Source organism: Tinamus guttatus, unplaced genomic scaffold, assembly GCF_059628265.1.
Source record: "Tinamus guttatus ecotype Peru unplaced genomic scaffold, ASM5962826v1 Tinamus_guttatus_pri_ptg000332l, whole genome shotgun sequence".
NCBI lineage: Eukaryota > Metazoa > Chordata > Aves > Tinamiformes > Tinamidae > Tinamus > Tinamus guttatus.
The window spans coordinates 1,760,572-1,786,744 of NW_028288866.1; the positions used below are offsets into that span (position 1 = coordinate 1,760,572).

Genomic DNA, 26,173 nt, shown 5'->3' on the forward strand with positions numbered 1-26,173 from the left:
CCTGGCAGCCACAGGCATTTCCAGAAGAAGTGAGCTCATTCTGCAGCTTTTGTACCTTAGCTTCACCTATTAATTGCTTGTAAAAAGCAAAAATTGCTTGTCTCTCTTCTTTTAGCAACTCGTACGTCCAGCCAAGTGAACTTCCCTATTGACTTCTTTGAGCACAACCAGCAGCTCACGGACGTGGAGTTCGGGGGCAATGACCTGCTGCAGGTTTACAATGCTCAGCAGATAAAGCACCGGCTCAATTCCACTGGCATGTATGTGGCCAACACCAAGGTAAATGTGGCGACTTGGGGGGCCCTGTTAGGCTTCTGGGTGACATTACTGGCAGGGTGGATGGATGTGTCTTTTCTCAGAAGTCTGCGTTGTTTTCTAAATGATCCTGCAAAAGCAGTAATGCTGTTAAATACTGGAGGCACTTGTGTACAGATTTCCGTTGTATGCTCGTATATAGACATCTGAACAGTCAGCTCAGCATGCAAATTACAGCCAATCTTCTGCTTTCGAGGATTAATCCTCCACTATAGGAAGGCTCTACAGAACAAACTGTGTGTCCACTTTCACACACAGGACTGCCAACAAGGCATTTGCTCCTAAAAAGAACACCATGGAAAGTGTATGATAATTCTCAGGGAACAGCTCACTGTGCCATGGTGCAAAATGGTCTTGCAGGGAGATGATGTCATTTAGGTTTGTGCTTAGGGCAGAGCAAAAAGCATTGCTTTCTGAGCTGTGGCTTGTTTCCTGCAGCCGGGGGGCTTCGCCATCGAAGTGACCAACAACAACAGCACGATGGTGATGACGGGCATGCGCATCCAGATCGGCACGCAGGCCATCGAGCGCGCGCCCTCGTACCTGGAGATATTTGGGCGCACCATGCAGCTCAACTTGACCAGGGCTCGCTGGTTTGACTTCCCCTTCACTCGGGAGGAAGCCCTGCAGGCTGACAAGAAGCTCACTGTCTTCAGTAAGTCTGTGCAGCGCTCGCTTGGACTCGCGGTTGGCCGAGCTTGCTGGAGCTGCTGGGCTTTGTGTGGTACCGGAGTGGATTTCCACAAGCTTTGTGACCTGAGCACAGGAAAGGGTTGAGGTGCAGACCCTGCACGTGCAGTGTTTCTTGAGGGCCTAGTTTTCTGTTATAGTGAATAAATGTGCCGTACTTCAACTTGAGAATTTTGTGTTGAGGTAATGCAGAAGCAAAGTGGCCTGGAAAAGGAGGGGAAGCTGTGAGTGGATGTATATGATGGTGTAATTATTATCCTGACCTGAAGCTGTTCTGGTTGATATTCAGGAGAAAGTATTTTGTGTGTGTCTAAGAAACCTCTCTTGTTGCTGCAGTTGGGGCTTCTGTGGATCCAGCTGGAGTCACCATGATTGATTCCGTAAAGATTTACGGCAAAACCAAAGAGCAGTTTGGGTGGCCTGACGAGCCCCCTGAGGATTTTCCATCTGCTTCCGTGAGCAATGTTTGTCCCCCAAACCTGAACCAAGGGAACGGTACTGGAGAGACGGAGACAACTGCCCCCGCTGCGGCCAGCGGCACCGTTCTGGAGAGGTATCTCTGTGCTCTTGCTTTTATTTGCCTTTGAAAAACAGCTAGTTGCTCTAGATGCGCTTGTGTGCCCTTAACTGGGAGAACGTATAGGGTTAGTGAAGCCTTCTCGCTGCCACAAAACAGCATCTGCAAAGTTCAGTGATTTTCCTGCCAAGAGGGCTTCCCACTTAACTCTTGGAGTATCTGATGGAGCAGAGGAGAGTTCTGTGTTCGTGCTTCGTGCGGCTACGTTCACTGGTTACGGCTGTCTTGATGAGCTAGAGGAGATTGCTGCTGCTTTGGGCCATTTTCTCATTTCGAGTTCACCCTTTTTCAGTCCCCAGCAAAGCTTGGGCCTCTCTGAACTTGGGTTCAGTTTGGAGGAGGATGCTGTGTGCGACAGCCTTGGGCCTTGCCCTAGATGAGCGGTTCCCAACAACTCACCTCAGAGGCAGTATTTTATGGGGCTGAGTTGTGCATGTATCTGGCGAAAGAAAGAGAACTTCAGCATCCATCCTACTTCCCTTCCGGGAGCCCATTCTGTCTGTGCCGTAAGGGTCAGGGAAAAGCTGCAAGCTGGCAGGAACAGGAGGGAAAACGGGTCCGAGAAGAACCAGCGCTGTGGAGGAATGAGGATTTTAAGGTGTACCCTGCTTGACCTAAGTGGAGTAAATGACGATTGATTTTTGTCTTAGTCAAACTGCCATGCTTAAAGTGGCAGTTGCATCCAGGTGAAGGCTTTCAGCATCCATTGCTGTCCTGTAGTATTTTATATAAGAGTCCGTGGATTTTTTTTCCTGTACGTAATTGCTCTTCTCTCTTCTGCTGTGACATATCCACAAGAGGTCTCTCTCTGCACAGACATGCTTTCTGTTGTGTTTTTTTTTCTGAAGCAGCGACATTATTTCCTCAAAACCCAGAACCCCCAGAATAGTTCTTTTTCCTTAGGTGTTACAAAATGCCATTCCCTTCTAACAGGCCTATTAAGCAGGAGCAATTAATAGCAGGCAAGAGGCAGCTTTCCTGTCAGAAGTTTGATGTCTGCATCTTTGAATTTGAACTTTAGTGATGCTTTAAGCAGTGCGCTTGGCTTCTCTCTACTAGATGGTCTGGATCTCCTTTAATTTTCTTTTGCTATTAGCCAGGTAGAAAGAGTCATGCTTAGTTTTACTGTATATATTGCTCTGCCAGCTTCGTTATTTCCCCCATTTAATTTGCCTTTTGCTTAGAATATGTTCTAGGGAGTTTTTCTGTGAGCTTTACACACATATATATATTTTTTTCCTTTTTCTTTGCTCCCCCAAAGTTCAGAAACTGAGTCCCTAACCACCCTGGACCGGTTAGTATGCCATCCTTTTCTCTGCACGAATGAGTGTGTGTCAGAGAGCCCGAACACATGCTGTGGCTTTTGTTGACTGTTTTCTGCTTTTTTATTTTGTTTTGTTCCTTTTTTTTTAAGTGCCATTTGCTTCTTTACATTCTGGTCATTGCATGGCAGATGATTTAGCAAAATGTAAAGAGGAGGCAAGTTTGCCGATTGCCGCTGGATCCAGCGTTGGATCTGTTGCTTGTTTGACAGACTCTTCTGGCTTTCGTCCTTCCTTATGTCTTTTTCTCCCACTTATTTCCCTGCTAGCTCTATGGAGAGTGGCTGAGAGTAGGGGAATGTCCTGCTACTTATCACACCAGACCAGAGAATTTGCTGCCTCCTCGTGTTGTTCCTTCTACTTGGCATCGCTCCTTCGTTGTTATGTCCCCCGTTAATGCTCTCTCTTCCCCCGTGATCTGTGCTCTCACACTGCTCCCTTCTGCTCTGGCCGGTGGCGTTTCAGGTCGCTGCTCCACAGAGGCAGTTCAGCTTCAAGCTGGGAATAAAGTTTCCCCTTGGGGCAAGTATTTGACGACCCTGCCCTAACCTGCTGTGAAAAGCAGCCCAGCACAGGCTGTTTGCACTTCAGCATCCCTTGCTTGGGTCATACCCGGTGCTCAGAGTTAATTTTCCTCCAGAATCTTTTGGGCTGAAACTCCAAATTGGAAGGAGCAACCTGTGTGGAAATAGCAAGCGGGTAGAATCTTGCTCCCTTAGAAAAGTCGGTTCCGCTTTTTCCCATGTGTCATGCCAACCCTTGATCTGCAGTCATATGTACGTCTGTGGGCCATGGTGAATTGGTACTGTCAAGACAATCCAAGTTATCCCTGCTGCAGGCTGCGTAAGGAAATGTTTTATCCTCTTTGGTAGAGAAAAGCCCCTGTCTTTCAGCTGTGGATTATTAAAGCAGTCCTAAGTTTGTCTGTGAGCGTGAGCCAGGTTTAACTCTGGTCTGTAACACAATGAAATGATATGCATGGTGCCTGTGGCAGGTTTTATCATGCTTTGATTTTGTACTTGGCATTCGTTAGCTGTCTCTGAGCTACTCGTGACTGTAGCCTGCATAAAGCAAAGTGCTAAGGAGAGAGAAGGGTTGCTGTACTCAAGCCTGCTTTTCTTTCTCCCTCCAGGCTAGTAGTGAGTTCTTTAGAAGCGCTGGAAAGCTGCTTTGCTGTAGGACCAGTCAACGAGAAGGCAAGTAACTTTGTGAATACAGGCTTGAGCTTTGCGAGCAGGGAGAGGAGGGGCAAGATCAGCAGCACCTCCTGCAGCCCTGGGGGCCTGATACCACACGAGAGCCGCATCCGTTTGGCTCCGAGCGCCGATCTGGAAGTTGACTTAGCGAAAAGCATTTGAAACTAGTTTCGAGTGACAGTGGCATTTGCATTTATTGCTGGTGGTTTTTTTTTTTTTTTTTTTCCTTTTTTTTTTGTGCGCTGTAGAGTGACCTCGTTTGCAAAAACAGCGGGGTGGCAGCCCACAGATCTCAGAAACACTTTTTTTGTGCAGATATGTGAAATGTCCTTTAAATGTCAACTAATAAATTGAATTGGGATATCAAAACTATGCTGAATGGAGGTAGAAACCTGCCTTCTCAGTGGGGGGGAGAGCAAAGTGAGGAGGGGAGCCTCAGGTTCATTGGGAAATCAGATTCTTTTGTGTTACCTTCATGGTAAATGTACTGAGGAATGGTTTTTGTCTGTTTTGGGAAACAGGAGAAGAATAAGGTGGCAGCTCAGGAACTGGCTACCATGCTGCTGTCCATGCCAGCTCCTTCCAGTGTCCAGCAGCAAACCAAGAGCCTCTTGGCTAGCTTGCACACCAGCCGCTCAGCGTACCATAACCACAAGGTAACCCCAAGGAGGGATTCAGCGCATCCTGTCACTTGTCATCTCGTGGCTGAGGTGCAGCCTGCCCCTGGAAAGTGCTTCTTCCATGCAGGTTTATACCTGCTGGGTGAATTTCCTTTAGGTTCTGCTGCCTGGCTTTCTGGCAGTGTTTCGCCAGAACTTAGCTACTTAAAATACTTTTGGAAGACTTTGGTGGGAGGTGGTACCAGTTAATCTAGAGAAATCCTTGTCTTTAAGCATGTGAAGTTTGTTTGCCAGATGTGTCCATTAGATCTGCTTCCCATTTCTGCAGGCATCTGATTTGGTGTGGTGGGAAAACGTAAGGGTAAATGATGATTAGTCTATACAATAACGTAACATAGATAAATATGTAGATTCTTGTTGAGAACTCTTTCCTTGCCAGTTGGCAAGCAAAGGCTACATTTATACACTGACCTTTCCATTCACATCTAAGTGTGTGGAGAAGAAAAAACATGAAAATGAATTATTTGGCCAGACTCTTTCCTTGCTACTGGTTGATTTTTTAATATCAGTTGTCCTACCTGAATGATACTGACAAAGAGTTAATGCAGTAAGTGCTGAATTTCCCTGTGCAACTGTGTTTCAGTTGTTTTGATGCCGCCGCCTCTCCTGTTCCTTTGCCTACAGTGCCTTTTTCTTTACAGGATCAAGCATTGCTCAGTAAAGCCATTCAGTACTTGAGCTCCTCAACTAAAGAAGGGAAGGATCTTGATCCTGAGGTGTTCCAGAGGTTGGTCATCACTGCTCGATCCATTGCTATTATGAGACCCAACAATCTCGTTCATTATACGGAGTCAAAGCTGCCGCAGTTGGAATCAGGTAGATGAGTCTGGATTTTCATTCAGTTTTCTCATGTGATAACTGAAGATGTCATGCGGTGCATGGTTCAGCATTAGAGTGATCATAAATAGTTTGTTCTGGAGAGCTTAAAATTGGTCAAGACACTGTGAACGTTCACAGACTCTTTCACCTCTCTTCTTTAAAGGGCTACTGTTCCACAATCTTTGCAGAATTTACGCTATTTAAATCTAAAAAATGCCATAGTTTAGGCAATAAGGCAGAAAGGGAGCATGCTTAGCATGGATTCAGAGCGAAGATATTAAAAGGAATCAATTGCTACTGGAAGGAAATAAAGGTTCTCACAAAAACGCTTTGGCAGAAGATGCAGAGGACTGTTAATAATACATGTGTCTCTTGAGCAATCCCAGTTTTTAAAGTATAAACAGGACTTGACGTGTTTGGTATGAAATAGTCCTTGTAATGAGGGTATCAGAGCCTCTCACAGAAGCCGTTTCAAGTAAACTTAGTGTTATTCTACTGATTGATGTTTTTGCCTGTGCAAATTGACAGCTCTTCTTTGATCTGTACAGAGAGTGAAGAAGGACAAGAGACCCAGAAACAAGCTGAAGGAGAAGGGTGCACTTTTATTACCCAGCTGGTCAACCACTTCTGGAAACTACATGCATCAAAACCCAAAAATGCCTTCCTTGCTCCTGCCTGCTTGCCAGGTGTGCTAACTCTTCCTCTGCTGTTGTCAGGCTTGTATATTTTGCAGAAACCTATTTTAAGCTTGTAAATAGAAAAAAAAAAATCTTGTTCCAAATTAGGCTTAAGATCTTGATGCCGTGTATGCATTCTGAATACACCTGCAAATTCTGCTCTAATGCTTTTGTTAAATATTAGGGGACCGATGACTGATGGTTTATTTGTATTTGATTTTATGGATGGTTATTTTGGTGTTAGAAGATATTCAGCGGCACTGGCATGTGACATGTGCTGTCTTAGGCTGGCAAGGCTGATGTATAAACTCGTTTTGTACTGGAACCAAAACACACTTCATGCAAGTGTGTCATTCCAGATAGAAGGTTACAGTTCTACTTTCGTTCCTCTTCAGGTCTGACTCATGTTGAGGCCACGGTCAACGCTTTGGTGGATATTATTCATGGATACTGCACATGTGAACTGGACTGTATCCACACGGCATCCAAGATCTACATGCAGATGTTACTTTGCCCTGTACGTAGACTTGCTCTGCTCTGCATTGTCCTGTAGCACTGGTAATGTGCAGACAGCTAAGAAGGTCATGTAAAATGAAAGTGTGCAGCCAAAAACACACAGCTGGGAGACAAGCAAACGAATGAGAATTCCCTCTGCCTGTGTTTTAGTAGTGTTTGTCATGCTCTGCACATGTGTGTCTTTAGCTGTGTTTCCACATACAGCAAAGGAGCAGTAAAAACTTGAAGTTTAACAATTAACTGTTAATCCCATAGGATCCTGCAGTGAGCTTTTCTTGCAAACAAGCTTTGATCAGAGTGCTGAGGCCAAGGAACAAGCGGAGACACGTGACTCTGCCATCTTCCCCTCGGAGCAATACTCCCATGGGTGTGTAAGATCCACTTGTCTTTGTCTGTAAACAAGCATGAGCCACGTTCTTTGTAGGTCATCATATAAGGCAATATGGGGCTCACTTTTTACTGTAACCCTAGTCTTTTAAATGGAACAAAAACTATCTTTCTGCCTTCTTTTCCTTTCTTTCTTCTCTCTTGTCCCCTGAAGTCTATATTCTTTCAACATTCACCCCTCCCTTGATGCTACAAGTTTCAAATTCAAGATCTAAGACAGGCCTGATTCAGTGGTAGGAACCTCTAGCTGTTTGCTCTAGGAGTGTACTAGTTCAGACAACTGTAGTATTTTTGTGCATACTCTCAAGTCCTTATAAATCAATTTGAAAATGTGTGCAGACTAGAATTAGTACATCAGATTTCCATCCAGAGTTGTGTTTTAGCATTTATGTGAATTGTAGTTGTCATGGAAGCTGTTAAAGCCTGTGAATAAATGAAGGACAGCTTAGTTTTTTTCCCAACCAGCTTATCCTATACTCTTAGGGAGACTTGCAGGCTTGGAGGTATTAAAGTTTCAGCCTCACAAAAGCTTCCAATTCCTGCAACAGGTAGAAGTGGGATTAAAAAACTAATACTGAGGTGGTCTACGCAGCAACGTTGAAACCCACTGTTACAGAGCTGGTGTGCTGTTGGTGCTCATGGTGTCAGTGGCCTAGTTCTTGAGATGGGAAAGAGTGTGTTGATTTAGTCTTTCGTAATTTCAGGAGATAAAGATGATGACGACGACGACGATGCCGAAGACAAGCTGCAGAGTTCTGGAATTGCAAATGGCGAGCATATCCGACAAGAGAGCCAGGAACAAAGCGAGGTTGATCACGGGGACTTTGAGATGGTGGTAAGTCCAGGGGGCTTCTCTTTGGAGCTTTTCAAGTCTGTTATTTGCTTGGATTGAATTTAGTTATGATGGATCAACCTGTGGAGCTCCTTTGGCTAGTAGTAGTTTGGCAACAGCTCTCCCTGTGTTCCTTCTCCCTAGTCTGAATCCATGGTGCTGGAGACTTCTGAAAATGTGAATAATGGAAACCCTTCACCCCTGGAGGCTCTTCTGGCTGGAGCAGAGGGTTTCCCACCAATGCTGGACATTCCTCCAGATGCAGATGATGAAACGATGGTGGAACTGGCTATTGCCTTGAGCCTGCAACAAGATCAGCAAGGTAGGATGTGTGCATTATTGGTAGTCAAAAAGGCAAACAGGATATCAGGATGTTGAGAAAGAAATGGAGCAGAAACTATTGATCTGACACCAACAAAACAGAAATAATAGAATTTAATGTACTGAAAGGCCAGAGAGAACTCTCTTCCTGAAAGCTTTTTCTTGTCCTAATCTTCATCATTTGTCCTCCTCTTGCAGGGAGCAGCAGTAGTGCCCTTGGACTTCAGAGCTTAGGACTGTCTGGCCAAGCACCCAGCTCTTCTTCTCTTGATGCCGGGACGCTCTCTGATACTACAGCATCAGGTAACTGTTCACTGCAAAGAATCAAACTGCTTAAACTCATTTAAGAAATATACAGCTATCCTGTTTGTGCTGTACTGTCTTTTGCAGTGCTTAATTTTTTCAAAATGATTTTGAAAAAGCACTTCAGCTGGCTGCTGTTTTGCTCGTTGCCATAAAATGAGCTATGCCTCTAGATATTTGTGACTTAAAGGCTGTTTCTGCTTTTCCTGTGCTTATGTGGCTGTAATGCACTTAAATAAGGAAAAGTGTCTGGGTTGAATTTTTGATCTTGCATGTGGATAGGATCGAAGTTGAGTCCAGGTGCCAGTTTTGACAGTGTGCTAGCTCTTTAAATCATTAGATTTTGCTAATATTAAATAAATGCAGGAAGATTTAAAAATAAACACAACACTGTTCTCTCAACTTGCTTGGCTATTTCCAGGCCCAGGGCAAACATTTATGACATTTCTGTGCGAGCAGAATGTTGTGTGCATGTGTTAGCTATTGATACCAGCAGGTGCTAACAGCATGTGGTTTTCACTTGTATTTATGATTATTACTCAACTCTCTTTTAGTCTCATCTATGAATTCTAATCTAAATGATGACTTAAAATTTGCTGGTAAATAAGGTTTGGAAGGATCAGTTGTTACTATTGGCTTCATGTCAACCATGTAACTGTCTCTTTGAGAAGGCTTCCTTTGCAAAGTATTTCCCTCCACTGCTTTTTAGCAGGCTTAAATGTACCAATGACAATTCCAAGTTCTTCTGATTCTTAGTTGAAAATTGACCGAGAAACCAAAACCAAATCTAGATGATCTCTAGAGGTCCCTTCCAACCTTAAGCATTCTGTGATTCTGTGGATCCTTGTGGCTTTTCTTTCATAGTGTGTGCTTCTTCTGGAGCTATACCAAGACATTGTTTTTACTTGTAACAGCTCTCGTTATTCTTTTAGCTCCAGCGTCCGACGATGAAGGCAGCACGGCGGCGACGGACGGCTCAACCCTTCGCACGTCCCCGGCCGAGCACGGCGGCAGCGTGGGCTCCGAGAGCGGCGGCAGCGCCGTGGACTCGGTGGCTGGCGAGCACAGTGGTGAGCCCCTCTGCCTGCACTGGTGTCTGCACACCAGGTTCCTGCCACAACTTTGCAGTGTGGGAGGGAGAGGATGATCCCTGGAAAGAATTCGCTAACTTGCTGGATGTGTTTTGATGGGATAGAGTTTAAAGGTCATCAGTAATCACAGGCTTCTGCAAAAAATATGTCCCTGTTGTATGTGACATCCCTCTTTCAGCTCTGTGTGAGTTTATACTTGCTGCTGTGGAACCGTTGAGTTTGTGCTGTAAAGATGAGGTTGGCAAAGGGGACATTGCTAGGGGTGTTGAATAGCATCTGTGGAAGTGACACTTGAGATTTTAAGTTTGAAGATAACTGCAGACCCCATCTCGTTATAGCCATACTTTGGATAGTTCAACTTTGTGGGTTGCCATGAAGCTCCATTTTGCTGATATTATCTTTCCCCTTTTTCTTTTTTTTCTTTTCTCCTTTTTCCTTTGATCTTTTCCAGTGTCTGGCCGTAGCAGTGCCTATGGGGACACAACAGCTGAGGGCCACCCTGCTGGACCAGGCAGTGTCAGCTCGAGCACAGGTGCTATAAGCACTACTACAGGCCAGCAAGAAGGAGATGGATCAGAAGGAGAAGGCGAGGCTGAAGGAGATGTCCACACCAGCAACAGGCAAGAGACTTTGTTTTCCTCTTCCGGGAACAGAACCTACATTCTGCAGCATCATTGTTTGTGCTGCACCATAGGTGCTTAATTGCAATGAAAATGATGAGCAGCTTTGGAAAAGAGAAGTCAAAACTGAGTTTGGCAGGTGTCTGAAACAGTCTAGAGCAAATTGTAGAGACAAAGTGACTCCATCTGTGCATTCAGCAGTATAACATATTGCCACCTGCCTGATGTGAATCTCATATAACTTAAGCAGGTACAAAGGTAAGGAAAAAGCCCTGCATGAGTCTGTTAAAGCTTGTTAAAAAAACTTGGGAGATAGTAAAATGTGGTGCCAGGGAAAAAAATGATATTTGCTGAGCACCTTGGTAGAAGTCTGCAATTTCTTATTGCATTGGAACATGCTCAGGCATTTTTACACTGTGGTTCGGAACTGACTTATGTCTGGAGAGTTAATTCTGCAGGTAATTGCACTCAGCAGCAGCATTCTAAAGTGAAGAAGCGTCCGTGTCCTTCTCAGGATTGCTCTGCATCTTTGGCATCTCTTGGCTCTCACAGAGTCCTCTCCTGTCCTTACTAACTTGATCGTCTTAGGATTTCTTCTTGCTCTTTTGTGCTAAATTCCAGTGCTCTGCTGATGATCCTGCTGCGTCCCATTTATTATAAGATTCTATGATTCTGTGTCTAATTCCTGGTTTCTGATTTACCAGGCTGCACATGGTCCGGCTGATGCTACTGGAGAGGCTGCTGCAAAACTTGCCCCAGTTGAGGAACGTTGGAGGAGTCCGTGCCATTCCTTACATGCAGGTACCTGAGGAACGCTCAGGAGTTAGGGCTTAATCAAGGAGTTAATTACTACTAGAAAAGTTTAATTTATACTAAATGGTCATATTAGGATGTGATGGTGCTGGCAGAATTTGGGAAAGAGCATATATCTAAAGTAAAAATCTGCTGGATTTTTACAGGTAATAATCTGCATCTGTCTCAAATGTGGAACCTGGCTTTTATTTCTGCTCTGACCTCTGTTTTCAGGTTATTCTGATGCTCACGACAGACCTAGATGGAGATGATGAGAAAGACAAGGGAGCTTTGGATAACCTTCTGTCTCAGCTCATTGCAGAACTGTGCATGGACAAAAAGGTAAGTTATTCAGTGAGTACACACTCTGAATTTGCTACTCTTAGGAATTAGGTGCAAGGGAGTCATACAAATAGATTGCTGTACCAGTGTACTTACAGAGTTTATTTCTTTTGCATATGAGGTAGAAAAATGACCTGGTTCTTGTGAAAACTTGTTTCCCTCAATTCAGGAGGATCAAGGATGCATACATACATACCTTTTTCATTTTTGTAACTCTCTTTTCTGGGGTTCAGGCTACTGTTATACCCTTCTATTGAGGAATTTATGGTGTTCTCTTTTTATTATTACTTGAGCTTCGTTTAGAAATCTTTCTTGGGGATCAGAGCACTGAAATTTTGATGTCTAAGACATTATGCTCAGGTCTGTAAGTGAGAAAGCTCTTTCCCTGCAGGATGTGTCTAAGAAAAATGAGCGTTCTCCTGTGAACGAAGTCCATTTGGTGGTGATGAGACTGCTCAGTGTGTTCATGTCAAGAACAAAGTCAGGATCCAAGTCTTCCATTTGTGAGGTACATTCTTCAAACCGCCTATTCAGGAGGTGATGGGGTTGGGGAACTATTGTTCATCAAAGATAGTCTAAAAAGCAGTAACTCTAGTTACTTACTCTTTAGCCTAAGAGTTAAAAAAAATAAAAATAAAATAAAGCTAAATATGCTTTGGAATAATTTGTGAGGAATCTGCTATGTTGCCATTACTCAACTATTGTGAAAAAGTTTCAGCTTAAACTCAGGATGGAGAAAACCAGTAGGAAAAGATGACTGGATTCCCTAGTTTTGCCAGCACTTTGTAACTGGTCTCAAGGCAGCACATAAATAATGTTTTTTAAAATGGCTCGACAGATTTTTTTCCATTGAATCGTACTGGTGCTGAAAGAGTTAAAGGGGATTTGTAATGTGATTATTGGAAAGCAATATGCTGCTGTGTCAACGTAAAAGTCGCTAAGAGGATTCCTTAGATATTTGTTGCTAAAAGGTACAGTAATAAGGCATAAAAAGCAGTATGTGTGGTGGGAAGGAGATTAATAAAAAAAGCATAGAGGTTAAAAAATTTAGTCTGAACTGCATCAAATTTTAATGAGCTTATGAGCTGTGGGGTTTGTTTGGATTTACAGGGCTGCTTTAATAGTTTTATTTACAGTAGCTTTTTCTGCAGCCTTTGTTACTCACTTGAGCTTCCCACAGAAATCAAAGCTCCTCGTCTTGCAGAATGCAGGTGGAGCAATACCTGGGTGGAGCAGAGCCTCTGAGCGGCATCTGCAAACAGGGACTCTTTCTGTACCGGAATTCACCCCCAGCTGGCCAAATCCCAGATAAACAAATAGAAATCCCAACTTAAGGAAAAAAAAAAAAAAGGGCAAAAAAAAAAAAAAGCACCCTAGTCGTCTAATCCATAGCACAGTGGCCTCTGGCACATGTGTCGAGGGGAGATTAGACTTAAGAGGAGATTTTATTTGTTTTCCTTTACTAAGCGCTTGTTCAAAAGAGTCTCTGTAAATATTTGAGTTGCTTTTCTGAAACACACGCACAAAAAAAAATAAGAAAAACCCAACCTCAAACAAACCCCAAACTTAAAAGCTGCCTGTAAAGTTTCCTAAGAACCTGCTCTTTTATCTGTGCTGTCAGCAAATGGCATCTGACGCTCTTGGCTTCCCTTGCTCTTCTGGAATTTGTTCTTAGGTGCTCTAGTAATCATCTCCTCTTTGTCTCAGTCTTCTTCCCTCATCTCTAGTGCCACCGCTGCCGCGTTGCTGAGCTCTGGTGCCGTTGACTACTGCCTTCATGTGCTGAAGTCCCTGCTCGAGTACTGGAAAAGCCAGCAGAACGACGAGGAGCCTGTAGCCTCCAGCCAGCTCCTGAAACCTCACACTACTTCTTCTCCACCTGACATGAGCCCTTTTTTCCTCCGCCAGTACGTCAAGGTGAGCCCTGCCCCGCGCTATTAGCGTTTGGGCAACGCGCCTGGAAGCTCTGCTTGCAGATACGAACGCCAGCGTCTTTGCAGGAGTGCTGTGCTGTCAACTGGCATCTGCCCTGCAGTTGTGCAAGTAAAATCCCTTCTCTTGCAGCCTCGTTACAGCTAGGATTGCTTTGAGTTCCCTGACAGAGTAGCCCTGCTTGCTGGATCCATTGATGCACTCCTGAACCAGGCAGTTCTGCGGAGCTGCTGTCATTGTTTCTGGCTGAAATGTTAATCTTCCTGAAGAGAAGCTGCTTCGTCGTGCGACTCCTTTTGCTTGGCAGGCAGAATTTCTGAACCACTGCTACTTATTGCGGCAAGGCAGCCTAGCAGCTGATGGGGATTTCCATACTAAATCCCAGGCTTGTTCAGCCACCATGGTGCCTTTATTTTAAGATTTCACTGATGTCGAGGGAGGCTTTGATATATGCACAGGTGCAGTGAAATAAGCCTAGTTAGAGGTGAGGATGTCTCCTAAGTTGAAGGCTAGTATATTAAAATGCCTTAGAGCTATAGAGAAGCTTACTGCATCCCAACACTTGAAGTCCAGGCATGGATTTGTTGGCCTTGCACTCGTTGATCAGTCAGGAACGTTTCTCATGGCCACAAAGGTGCAGAAGAGCTTTGTTTTTAGAGAACGAACAAATGCACCCTATAGTTTTCAGGACCACACAGCGGGAGTGCTGTGTGCTAGGGGCTGATGGAGTTTTCTTGCTTCCAGGGTCATGCTGCAGATGTTTTTGAGGCCTACACTCAGCTTCTGACCGAGATGGTCCTGCGGCTGCCCTATCAAATCAAGAAGATTGCAGACACAAACTCCCGCATCCCACCCCCCATCTTCGATCACTCCTGGTTCTACTTTTTGTCTGAGGTAGGTGAGCATGTGCCAGTCCTGCAGGTTTTACCTGAAAACTATCAGTAATATTGTTGCTTCGTGGGAGAAATGAGCTTCTGTAGGACTATTTCAGATCCTTCTTTCATTCCCCGCTCCTTGAAAAGTCAACTCTTGACATTGTTTTATCCCTCTTGAACAAGAATCTGTATGAAAGTGTATTTGAAAGCATATTTTAGTGCTGCAGGTGGCCTGTGGGCGAGCTCACAGTACTAATGTTGTAGCCTTACATTCCTTGTCTAGTACCTGATGATCCAGCAGACTCCATTTGTGCGCCGCCAAGTCCGCAAGCTTTTGCTTTTTATCTGTGGATCGAAGGAGAAATACCGGCAGCTCCGAGACCTTCACACCTTGGACTCTCATGTTCGGGGAATTAAAAAGCTGCTAGAAGAGCAAGGCATTTTCCTTCGGGCCAGTGTAGTCACAGCAAGTTCAGGCTCTGCCCTGCAGTATGATACATTGATCAGCCTGGTAAGGAAAACCGTGTGATTGTACCAAGGAAGAAAAGGTTGTTGCACTTGTGTAAGGTATCAGTAGTGGAAATACTGATGTGATGTTTAATTTTGCCTTTCAGATGGAACATTTAAAGGCTTGCGCAGAGATCGCCACACAGCGAACAGTAAACTGGCAAAAATTCTGCATTAAAGATGACTGTGAGTTGTTTCTCTTAGAGCATTTCATAGCGCAAGGGGCTTGTTTTTTATGTCTCGGTTTGATTCGTGTCTTCTCACATAAGGAAATCCAACAGAGAGAAAAAGATTTTGAGTAGGACTGACTTGTTTCTAACACTAATTATCGCAGTGCTCTAACTGCACCTGTTCCTTAGCTAAAGAACACCTAGGCTGCAGTTATGGGCATTATTATGTACTGGATAACTTGCAATAAGAGATATGAGATGTGCATTCTGCTGTTGTGCCAACGTGCAATTTGGGATGAAACGCTTTATCTTGGTGTACCCAAACTTTGGGCTTTCCTAAAGTAGAAATGGAGAGTTTGTGGAGTTGTCTTTGTCGTGTTCTGATCTTAATTCAGATTTGGAATTCTTGATTTCAGAGCCTTTTTTTTTTTTTTTCTTTCCCCCTGCAGCGGTTCTTTATTTCCTCCTTCAAGTCAGCTTCCTGGTAGATGAAGGAGTGTCACCAGTTCTCCTGCAGCTGCTGTCCTGTGCTCTGTGTGGCAGTAAAGTGCTGTCTGTGACTTCATCTTCGGGATCGTCCAGCACCTCTTCCGCCTCTGCTCCTGCAGCATCAGGCTCCGGGCAGCCAGCGACACAGAGCAAATCCTCCACTAAGAAGAGCAAGAAAGAAGAAAAGGAAAAGGAGCGAGAGGGTGAGCTTGGCTTGCCCAGTTCTGTGGTGCTTTTAGGGTTATGGCCTGCTTCTCTCATCTTTTCATGTCCCTATATAAAAGCAGTTGCTGTGCTTTAACAACTCCTGCTGCGAAATGGGCTCTTGGCAAGAACACTTGCAGAATTTAGCATTCGTTAGGACAGAAGGGCAATTTTACTGCAGATAGACTGGAGTGGGTCAAAGATAAGCAGTATGCACTTAAACTGGAGCTCAGATTAGGTGCTGATCTATCCCAAGCCCACTGTGAGGATCTATTAATTCACCCGAGTTTAAGGTTGTGTAATGAAAATTACCTTTACTGGTGACAAAGTATTTTCCATGTAAGCTCTCTGGCCTGCATTGTAGGAGGCTGAAAGGCTCCTGGGGATTAAAACAAGTACACCTAGTTAACTGTTCTTTTCAATGACTGTGTTCAGACTTGCTGCTTCTGCCCAATTTTTAAGCCATGTTGGAGCCAGGGCCGCTTCTTAATAGATGTTCAAACTTTGGGAAAGTAATTAAGCTTTCCTCTACAAATCTTGGGCTTGAGTACTCTATTGGCATTGAACTTGTTTGTCGCTTGTGAACATTTACAGCACATGGACTAAACCACAGTCCTTTATGCACGTTTATCCTTGGTGAATGTTCTGTAAAGCAGAAAAGTGGCCTTCTGGTGAGGTTCATCTATCTTTCTTGTGCCACCCGCTGTCCCCTAGGTGAGAGCTCAGGCAGTCAGGAGGACCAGCTGTGCACTGCTCTGGTGAACCAGCTGAACAAGTTTGCAGATAAGGAAACCCTCATCCAGTTCCTGCGCTGCTTCTTGCTGGAGTCCAACTCGTCCTCGGTGAGGTGGCAGGCGCACTGCCTCGCGCTGCACATCTACAGGTGAGCGCGGAGGAGGCCCGGGCTGGCTCGTGGGTGAACATCTACCCTGGGTGAAGGTGCAAACCTAATGACTCTAGCTCTCTGTCAGGTGTCTCCAGAGAGCATTGGCCAGTCAGTCTCAGCTCCAACGAGCTCTGTCCTGAAGAGTTAGCACTTGAGCCTCTCCCCTGCAGGGTGCTGAGGCTTGCAGATAGATGGCATCTTCTGGGGCATTGCTCATTACTGATCCACTCAGTGATCATCTGAAAGCAGGATTTTATTTCTGCCTCATTACGCCTTCAGGAATAGGTAGTTTGGGGAAGAGTGGATTTCTTTCAGTCAGGCTCAGACTGACACAAAAAGGTGGGAGTGGAGATTACATAGGGGAATGCAGAGCGCAGGGTGCTGAGCTCCTTCAGGGGCTGTTCCATAGTTGCAAGTGGCAAGAAGAGATGAGGTTTAGCTGTGGGAATTTGGATATGTGGAAAGATAATAGTTGCCTATCTGTAGAAGTTTTGGTTAACTGTAGCATGTGTATTTTCCTTTTGAAACAAGCCTGCATATCAAGCAGTCTATGTAGCTGTTTTCACAAGCTGAATGAATATGCAACCTGTCCTACAGGAACTCTAACAAGTCCCAGCAAGAGTTACTCTTGGATCTCATGTGGTCAATCTGGCCAGAACTTCCAGCCTACGGAAGAAAGGCTGCCCAGTTTGTAGATCTCTTGGGATACTTCTCTCTGAAAACGCAGCAGACGGAGAAAAAGGTAGAGTGGCACCCTGCAAAGGAGGAGCAGCCTCCCAAATGCTGCTTCTGAATTCTGCTTATGATGGAGCTGGTCAGTTTTGACAGGAAAAATTGTCTTCTGGGAGAAATGTTTTCATTCCCAAAATCTGAGTGTTAAAACTTGTGGACTCCTTAGAGGAATGCTTCTTGGAATTAAATTGTTAACATTTAGTATGGGGGATTTGGGGGAGTTGTGGTGGTGTTTTAGCAAAAATATTTCCTGTTCCCACAAGAAGACTCTGTGAGAAAATACATTTTTCTTCCAAGTCTGACTTATAGATTTTTTTGGGGGATATTTCAATTCCTAGAAGTTTTTATAACCATTACTTTTGCACAAAGGAAGTGGTAGGATTTCTCTAGGGACCAGTGGGCTGAGAACAAATATATTAGATGCATTGGTAATTGCATGTGTTATGTGCAAAGAGTAGGGAATGCTATGCAAAAGCTTGTGAGGAATCTGCAGTCAGTGTCTGGCTAATAGTCATTACTGTAGTAAAGATCTAATTTTAGGATCAATTATGTTTCTGGGTAATGATTTAACCACATAAATTCCTGTGGGTATAGTGTATGCATCATCTGGGAGACATAGAATACCAGAAGAGGGGAAATCTCTGTTGCCATTAAAAAAAAAAAAAGTGTAGAAGAGATGATGTTTTCCTAATTGTTTTTCAGTTGAAGGAATATTCCCAAAAGGCTGTGGAGATTCTCCGGACTCAAAACCACATTCTTACCAATCACCCCAACTCCAATATTTACAAGTGAGTTACTTCTGACTCTGATCCATTTTATTAAAGGAACTTTTCAGAATATGAGCTGTGATCCAGAGGGAGGTTGTGGGTATTTCTTCTAATGAGGTTGTGGTGGATGAAGGCCTCATACTGAGATTTTCTGCTTGTTGCAGCTGCCCTTTAGAGTATGGCAGGAAAAAATAAATCTAATAGTTATATTAAAATGCTGCTCAGTGAAGAATAACACTTTTCTATGTGGCAAAGATAGATGGAAACTTATTTCTTCAAGTTACATTGCAACACTCTTATGAAATTTGGGCCTGGGGTGAGGGACAGGGTGCGACCGCAGCTAAACTAAAACTATTCTGCTTGCCTGAATGATTCATGATTACAACACTGACTGCCAAATAACGTATGTTTTCTTCCCTCACTCCAGCACTCTCTCTGGACTGGTGGAATTTGATGGCTATTATCTGGAGAGTGATCCTTGCCTGGTCTGCAACAATCCGGAGGTGCCCTTCTGCGTAAGTAACTGGAACTCCCTAACCCTGTGGGGGCCCACAAGGATCCCAGCACAGTTGGCAACTCTTCTGCTTTTTGGGAATATGATCACAGTGGCAGTGTGTCCTTGTTTTTGTCTTCCCAGTACATCAAGCTGTCCTCCATTAAAGTGGACACGCGGTACACCACCACCCAGCAAGTGGTGAAGCTCATCGGCAGCCACACCATCAGCAAGGTGACCGTGAAGATAGGAGACCTGAAACGCACCAAAATGGTCCGAACCATCAACCTCTATTACAACAACCGGACGGTGCAAGCCATAGTGGAGCTGAAGAACAAGTATGTTCATCCCTGCATTTGATGCAGGGCAGGAGAATTTGGGGAGGTGGAAGAACACAAATTTACTATAATGTTGATAGATTCCTAGTATTGATGCGGCTTTTTCCCAAGACACGGCATTTAGTTTTGTCTTCCAATCCATGGAAAAAAAAATTAAGCACCTAACATAATTGTTCGGAGACCAATATCAGTGCCAGAACCACAACCAGGGGAATTTGATTCTTGAAATTCATCTTGCAGTGTGTCCAGAAGTGCCAAAACTGTTAATTTAATGGTTTCAACTATGTAACGAGTCAATAGTAGAAGTGAAATTGCAAGTTGGGTGACCTGACTCTTCTCTACTGCTTTAGCCGTGAAAAATGCTCCTTCCCCAGCCGTTCCCATCAGGAGCAGATCCCTCTAGCTTAGGAAATTAATCTGTGCCTGCAGTTTGTGCTTATTTGATGGTTTAACTCCCCGGTGATGTCGCTCAAGGGGCTTGGGGTTCCCAGTGATGTCACACAGGGGCTCTGGGTTGTCGGTGATGTCACGTGGGGCGCCCAGGTCCCCAGGCGGTTACAGAGGGCTCAGATTCCCCATGACATCACGCAGGGGCTCAGGGGTCCCTGGTGACATCACTCAGGGTGCTCAGATCCGGGTGATGTCACACAGAGCATCCCCTGTGATGTCACAGAGGGCTCGGGCCCCCTGTGATGTCACAGAGAGAGGGTTATGACATCACAAAGTGAGGCTGTCCGCTTCCAAATTTGGAGCGAGCAGGGGGAGCCACGGAGATCTTGGGAAGCAAAGAGCCCATTTTCATGAAAATGTCTTCCCTAATGGTGGGCAGGAAACACGGAGGTGAAAATCCCTCCGAGATGTCTGCAGAATTGAAGTTTTTTCCATGAGGCCTCAACAGCTCTTTAATCCTCAACTCCGCTCCGAAGCAGATAAAGGCTTAAAATGTATTTCTAGCTGCATATCACGTCAAGGCAGGAGCCAAGGAAACGGACCTAGGCCTGCTCTCCAGTCATCCCTCTTAAAGTAGATTTTGTGGCCGGGCCGTTGTGCTTGGTGTCCCTTTCCCGCCAAAAGGCTTATCACTGTCTTCCTTTCCCAGGCCGGCCCGTTGGCACAAAGCCAAAAAAGTCCAGCTGACCCCAGGCCAGACAGAGGTGAAGATTGATTTGCCGCTGCCCATTGTGGCTTCCAACCTGATGATCGAATTTGCTGATTTCTACGAGAATTACCAAGCTTCCACAGAGACCCTGCAGTGCCCTCGGTGCAGCGCGTCCGTGCCGGCCAACCCGGGCGTGTGTGGGAACTGCGGCGAGAACGTGTACCAGTGCCACAAGTGCAGGTGTGTCCCCCTCGTGCCTTCTCCCCGGAGGGTTCTTCAGCCCTTGTGCTGTTGCCGTGTTGAATGCTCAGCAAAATGCTCTGCTATTTAAATAACATGCTTCTGATTAATACCACTGCACAATCAAATTAGTTCAGAAGTATAAAACAGGCTTACAGGGATTTAATATTAATGCAGGCGAGCAAAAGAAACCCAAGATGACAATGCTCAAAGAACATAGAATTTTCGAATCAGAAGTCTTCAGAAGAAGATTCCCAGCCTAAGGTTACTTTTGGCTGGCCTGTTTGAGGACGTGAGGCTGGGGTTCAGTTACAGGGATGTGGAGATGCTAAGTGTGCTGCAGCCAGTCCTACAGCAGCATGCACAGAGTATAAGCTCTTCAAAGCCTAGACTTTAAAAAACAGAATAGATTCATTTTATGTGTAAGCATGTGAAGGGCAGAGTGCCCTGGTCTGCGGAAATGGTGTAGTTAAAGTAGCATTGTTAGGAACAAACACGTGTCTGGCCAGAATACAGTACGTATTCTGTAAGGATTTGGAGTGCCTGGTTTGCAGGTTGTGATTCACGTGTATCTTGGGTCTTTTGCTCGTGATGCTTCCGCAGGGCAATTTGGAAGATGAGCCGTTTTATGGGCCATCATTCTCTTTGACTTGCTGAGCGCACTCATAGCTCGCTTATGTCATTCCCTTAGTCATCTTTAGAAGCTTAGCAGCATTTTTGTGACCGTTCTGGCTTGCCTTTCAGATCCATTAATTACGATGAGAAGGATCCCTTCCTTTGCAACGCTTGTGGCTTCTGTAAATACGCTCGCTTTGACTTCATGCTGTACGCCAAGCCCTGCTGTGCAGTGGATCCTATAGAGAACGAAGAGGATCGAAAGAAGGTGAGGCTAAGAGTGGATTCATTTACTGTGGTCTCACAAAATCTCAATCTCTGTTTTTCTGAGAGACATGGAGTACAATCCCTTAGCTACTAGTTGCTCCACCAAATAGATAATTCTTCAGATGATGTTATTCAGTGCCTTATTTCTCCCAAGCTAGCTATCTAGCACAGCATCTCTCCATCTTCCTATGCAAGAGGATGAATTTGGAGGAAGCTTCATGGCAGCTTTGCTTTGCAATTAGCCCTAGGAGCTTCTCTGGCATGTGGAAGCAAAGTATCAAAGATTCTGGCTTCCATGTTGTGCTTTCCATCAGAAATGTAGCTAGGCTTTCCATGCTTGGACTTCAATATGTGGCCACCGTGACTTCCAGGAGCCCAAAGGCATAAGATCTTTCCCTTTCTTTTTATTTATAGGCAGTAACAAATATCAACACCCTCCTGGACAAGGCCGACAGAGTGTATCACCAGCTAATGGGACACCGACCGCAGCTGGAAAACCTGCTGTGTAAAGTGAACGAGGCAGCTCCTGAAAAGCCCCAGGTAACCAGGGCTAGATGCAAGTTGTGCAGAACCCATGGGGGAGACATGTTTGAGACACCAACTGTTGACACTGCCCAAAAAAGCACAAAGTCCTTGTCCCAGGTGCTGCTCTGCAGCTGTCGCTTGTGTGCAGTCTCTGTGTATGATTTCTTTTGTTTTCCCCTCTGTTCCAGGATGAGTCTGGCAGTAGTGGAGGGATCAGCTCTACCTCAGCTAGTGTGAATAGATACATACTCCAGTTGGCCCAGGAGTACTGTGGTGACTGTAAGAACTCTTTCGACGAACTTTCTAAAATCATCCAGGTAAGATGCTCTTTGATTTGAGTTTAAGCCATTTGTTACCCTATTTTACTAGCTACAGTGCACATCAGAGGCAGGAAGTAAGATGCTGCCATTCTGTGTTCAGTGATGTAGCAAACAGTAGGTGCTCAATTGCAAAGTTTCAGGGAAGAAAAAAAAAAAGAAAGATCAGGAAAAGTTGCCTTTACTGTGTATACAATTAGTTACATTTGCAGTATTGTATTGCGTGCAGAAATTGCAATGCAGAAAGCCTGTCTTTGTATAGAGCAGATAACTGGGAGTTAAGCTGGGATTTTTAATGGATTTCCCAAGTGTGCCATTGGCTTGAAGGATCTCAAGTTCTGAGATATTTGGTTAGCAAGGCTCCTCCATAAAATATATAGTGAAAATGAAAACAACAGTGCTGCGGAATAGAATTATCAATTGTGTGCCCTTTCATAATTCCATAATTTTAATTTCTCCTTCTCTGTGTTGCAGAAAGTGTTTGCCTCTCGAAAGGAGCTTCTGGAATATGATCTGCAACAGAGAGAGGCCGCAACGAAGTCCTCACGAACCACCGTCCAACCCACATTTACTGCCAGCCAGTATCGTGCCTTGTCTGTTTTAGGCTGTGGTCACACGTCTTCAACTAAATGCTACGGCTGTGCCTCAGCTGTCACTGAGCACTGCATAACACTGCTCCGGGCCTTGGCCACCAACTCGGCCATCAGGCACATCCTTGTGTCCCAGGGCCTCATCCGAGAATTGTTTGACTACAACTTGCGCCGCGGCGCGGCCGCCATGCGGGAGGAGGTCCGGCAGCTCATGTGCCTTCTGACCAGGTTAGCTCTGATTCCGGGTTTGAATCCAGGGAAATCTGGAGAGCCACGTGCTTATATGGTGGATGTCTGGCATTCGCTGTATGCACTTGTATAGTTTTCCTCATTTAAGCTGAAATCACAGGAGCTTTGAGTGTCTAGTATGTATAATACTAACTACAAAGCTTAATAATATTCTCTTCTGAAATTAGGGACAATCCAGAGGCCACACAGCAAATGAATGACTTGATCATTGGGAAGGTTTCTGCAGCTCTGAAAGGACACTGGGCCAACCCAGACTTGGTGAGAAACTGCAGTATTCTCCTATCTCTTTCTACTGGCCTCCTGAACTGCTGGTGTGCTGTAATTATTACATCTGCTCTATTATCAGGGCCTGTTTGTAATATGGATGGCATTTCTGTTTTGGTGGGAATTAAGATATGCATCAGAGCAAAGCACAAAATGATAGACACAAGTTTCCTCAGGCAGTTCTGCCTGTCGCAGCAGTGTCTTGCTGCTTACCTTGCAGGCTTCTCGCAGGTTACTAATTATCCCAGAGAGGCATGGGATTATATTTATTGGAGTGTCTGTATTTTTATATCAAAATGGACTTTTAAATATCAAAAAGCAAAAATGGCTGCTGCATCACCACAGCTTCCTAAGAGTTTGAATATGTGTCTGTATTGCAGGCTAGCAGCCTCCAGTATGAAATGTTGCTGCTAACAGACTCCATCTCGCGGGAAGACAGCTGCTGGGAGCTCCGACTACGTTGTGGTGGGTTCAGATGACCAATGTGAAATCTTTATTTTAAAACTTTATGACTAGATCCATGCACAAAACAAAGATTTTTAAAGAAGGGAAGTGATCCTGGCTTGTGATTTGGGTTAAAAGTGCAGTTAGCACCAGGTAGCTTCATCTCGGGATATTCAGTGAGTGCTGAGAAACAAAAACGTTGGAGGAGTAAAACTGGAAGGAAAGGATGGCAAGGTTCTAATCTGTAATAAAAAATATATTTTTTTATGTTTAATTCCATGACACTGTGATACTTTTGGCCAAGTACGTGAGCTCTTACTTTATTCTAAGCACTCCTGATGTGCTGTACACCTGCAGATCCTATATATGAACCCTTATATCCTCCTTTCAGCTCTCAGCCTCTTTCTGATGGCAGTGAACATTAAGACCCCCGTGGTTGTGGAAAACATCACCCTCATGTGCCTGCGCATTCTTCAAAAGCTGATCAAACCACCTGCTCCAACCAGCAAGAAAAATAAGGTACTGCCTTGCACAGATGCTGAGCATGTGAAAGCGAGCTGACTGAAGCCTGGCACACCAGCCTTTAAAAAGGAACAGCTTTGTGAGGATGCTAGAGATATTTTTGGCAAACTCTTGGTTCTTTCACCACTTCATAGAATCAAATTCCTTTGGCTCTGGTTTTTAAATATACAGCTGCAGTTCTGATGTGATATCGGTTGGCTGCTCTTCTCTTTGAAGCTGGGGTAACATTTGCAAAGGGAGGGCATGTGTCTCCTCTGGCCGAGCTATGTGATAATCACACACTGGTGTCAAGGATGAGTGTACTGCTATTTCAGTAGTATTGGTGTCTCTTTTAGACTGAGGTATCTCTCTCAGTTCATTGTACTCAGAAGTGGGAAAGGAGAGTCCTTGACTTACAGCAAAATTGGAAATAACTACACTCTAGGGGTAACAAGTGTGTATGTACTGCTATTAGGCAAGAGCTGCCTTCACCTATTCACTGAGGCAGCGCAGCTAGTGGTTACCTGTACAGGAGTAACTCTTCCCAGGGCAGAATGTGACTTCCCCAAATCTTTTTTTGATTGTTAGGATGTGCCTGTGGATGCACTCACCACTGTGAAGCCTTACAGCAATGAAATCCATGCGCAAGCTCAACTGTGGCTCAAGAGGGACCCCAAAGCATCATATGAAGCATGGAAGAAGTGTCTCCCTGCCAGAGGTAATCTTGTGCTTTCACCTTGGGGTAGTTTAGCTCACTTTGTGATAGAATATGCGTGTCCTTCAGGTTTAATAAGAAATGTATATTTGTAGAGGTGTCAGCTTCTGTCCTGTGGCATTGGATGCCATTTTAACTGTAGTCCTTGCAGCACTGATATCTCTTGTCTATGAGGCTCAGCCTCTGAGCAGAAAATGTGCTGTGCTTGAAGAATATCAGGGGATAATCAAAAATGAAACTTACTTTTTACTGAAAATTAAACCAGCCAACTAAAATGTAGAACTGAATTCACTGAGAAGCTGCCATGGACTGAGAAGCTGAGGGATTTGCATATGGACTAGAGGCGAAAGATCCCAACTGGAAGTGAAAATGGCAGCCAAAAGAAATGAGAAGCTTCTCAAAATTCCTGCTGGAGTTGGAGGTGGTCCAGCATGCAAAATAAAATGCAGTAGCGTTAATAATTACCAACTGTTGACAGTTCTCTTAAGCTGTTTTCGATTTTGCAGGTATAGATGCCAATGGGAAAGCTCCCAGCAAAGCTGAGCTTCACCAGCTCTACTTGTCGGAAAAATACGTCTGGAAATGGAAACAGTTTATGAGTCGCCGTGGGAAGAGAACTTGCCCACTGGATCTCAAGCTGGGACACAACAATTGGCTGCGTCAGGTAAGTGCTAGTGAAAACTTGGCTGGGATGCACCAGCCTACGCAACAGCTTAGGACAGAGTTAACCATTAGTTTTTATGTGCACATCGAACAATATCTTATTTTTTTATGCTCTACCCTTAGGTGCTGTTTACTCCTGCTACCCAAGCTGCAAGGCAGGCTGCGTGCACTATTGTGGAAGCTCTGGCTACCATCCCCAGCCGTAAACAGCAGGTCCTTGATCTCCTTACAAGGTATTTCTTGGGATGCCACACCCGGCAGCTCCAAGATGATGTTTCTCTGATTCCCAAGAGAACTTTTCTCACTAAAAATAGGGAGTTTTCTGGATAAGTTTCTGGATTTTTTGAACTATTTTCCATGTTATCCTTAATTGAATATTGTGAATATGTTCACAATAACGCCACAAAGCAGTTGTCAACCAGTGTTTGCTCTTCTCTAAGCTACCTGGACGAGCTGAGCGTTGCTGGCGAGTGTGCTGCTGAGTACCTGGCCCTGTACCAGAAACTCATCAAACCTGCCCACTGGAAGGTCTACCTGGCTGCGAGAGGGGTCTTGCCCTACATCGGCAGTCTCATCACTAAGGTATGGATCTCTGTGGAGGAGCTATAGAGCAGCAGGAAGCTTGTCCCTGCCTTGGCAGCCAGCTCGTTTAGCACCTTGTCATCTGCATCTCTTTACTCAGAGATGTTGATAGCCCATGCCTGGTTTAGGAGGTTTGTCCCTTTGCACTGTCTGTCACCTCTAAGCACAGAATAAACCCCGCTGGATTCAGCCTCAGTGCAAACTGGCCAGTTCATATCAGGTAACTTTT

At 44.8% G+C, this 26,173-nt stretch overlaps 1 protein-coding gene across 2 annotated transcripts in view; it reads left to right on the top strand.

Moving 5' to 3' along the window:
* Positions 1–26,173, top strand: part of UBR4 (ubiquitin protein ligase E3 component n-recognin 4) — a 71,047-nt gene that overhangs the window by 28,187 nt on the left and 16,687 nt on the right. For both annotated transcript variants that reach the window (XM_088529603.1, XM_088529604.1), the window contains exons 47-85: positions 116–279; positions 754–970; positions 1,342–1,558; positions 4,037–4,100; positions 4,622–4,756; positions 5,422–5,596; positions 6,148–6,285; positions 6,672–6,793; positions 7,048–7,159; positions 7,884–8,014; positions 8,156–8,333; positions 8,531–8,635; positions 9,568–9,705; positions 10,178–10,346; positions 11,051–11,147; positions 11,373–11,480; positions 11,872–11,988; positions 13,188–13,397; positions 14,157–14,306; positions 14,571–14,798; positions 14,902–14,980; positions 15,414–15,656; positions 16,372–16,540; positions 17,141–17,285; positions 17,978–18,063; positions 18,470–18,557; positions 18,680–18,873; positions 19,973–20,212; positions 20,957–21,095; positions 21,509–21,634; positions 21,808–21,936; positions 22,411–22,754; positions 22,943–23,033; positions 23,420–23,504; positions 23,875–24,002; positions 24,573–24,702; positions 25,206–25,363; positions 25,486–25,595; positions 25,803–25,944. In XM_088529603.1, coding sequence (XP_088385729.1) covers positions 116–279; positions 754–970; positions 1,342–1,558; positions 4,037–4,100; positions 4,622–4,756; positions 5,422–5,596; positions 6,148–6,285; positions 6,672–6,793; positions 7,048–7,159; positions 7,884–8,014; positions 8,156–8,333; positions 8,531–8,635; positions 9,568–9,705; positions 10,178–10,346; positions 11,051–11,147; positions 11,373–11,480; positions 11,872–11,988; positions 13,188–13,397; positions 14,157–14,306; positions 14,571–14,798; positions 14,902–14,980; positions 15,414–15,656; positions 16,372–16,540; positions 17,141–17,285; positions 17,978–18,063; positions 18,470–18,557; positions 18,680–18,873; positions 19,973–20,212; positions 20,957–21,095; positions 21,509–21,634; positions 21,808–21,936; positions 22,411–22,754; positions 22,943–23,033; positions 23,420–23,504; positions 23,875–24,002; positions 24,573–24,702; positions 25,206–25,363; positions 25,486–25,595; positions 25,803–25,944 — 5,801 coding nt within the window. The remainder of the gene's footprint in view (positions 1–115; positions 280–753; positions 971–1,341; positions 1,559–4,036; positions 4,101–4,621; positions 4,757–5,421; positions 5,597–6,147; positions 6,286–6,671; positions 6,794–7,047; positions 7,160–7,883; positions 8,015–8,155; positions 8,334–8,530; positions 8,636–9,567; positions 9,706–10,177; positions 10,347–11,050; positions 11,148–11,372; positions 11,481–11,871; positions 11,989–13,187; positions 13,398–14,156; positions 14,307–14,570; positions 14,799–14,901; positions 14,981–15,413; positions 15,657–16,371; positions 16,541–17,140; positions 17,286–17,977; positions 18,064–18,469; positions 18,558–18,679; positions 18,874–19,972; positions 20,213–20,956; positions 21,096–21,508; positions 21,635–21,807; positions 21,937–22,410; positions 22,755–22,942; positions 23,034–23,419; positions 23,505–23,874; positions 24,003–24,572; positions 24,703–25,205; positions 25,364–25,485; positions 25,596–25,802; positions 25,945–26,173) is intronic.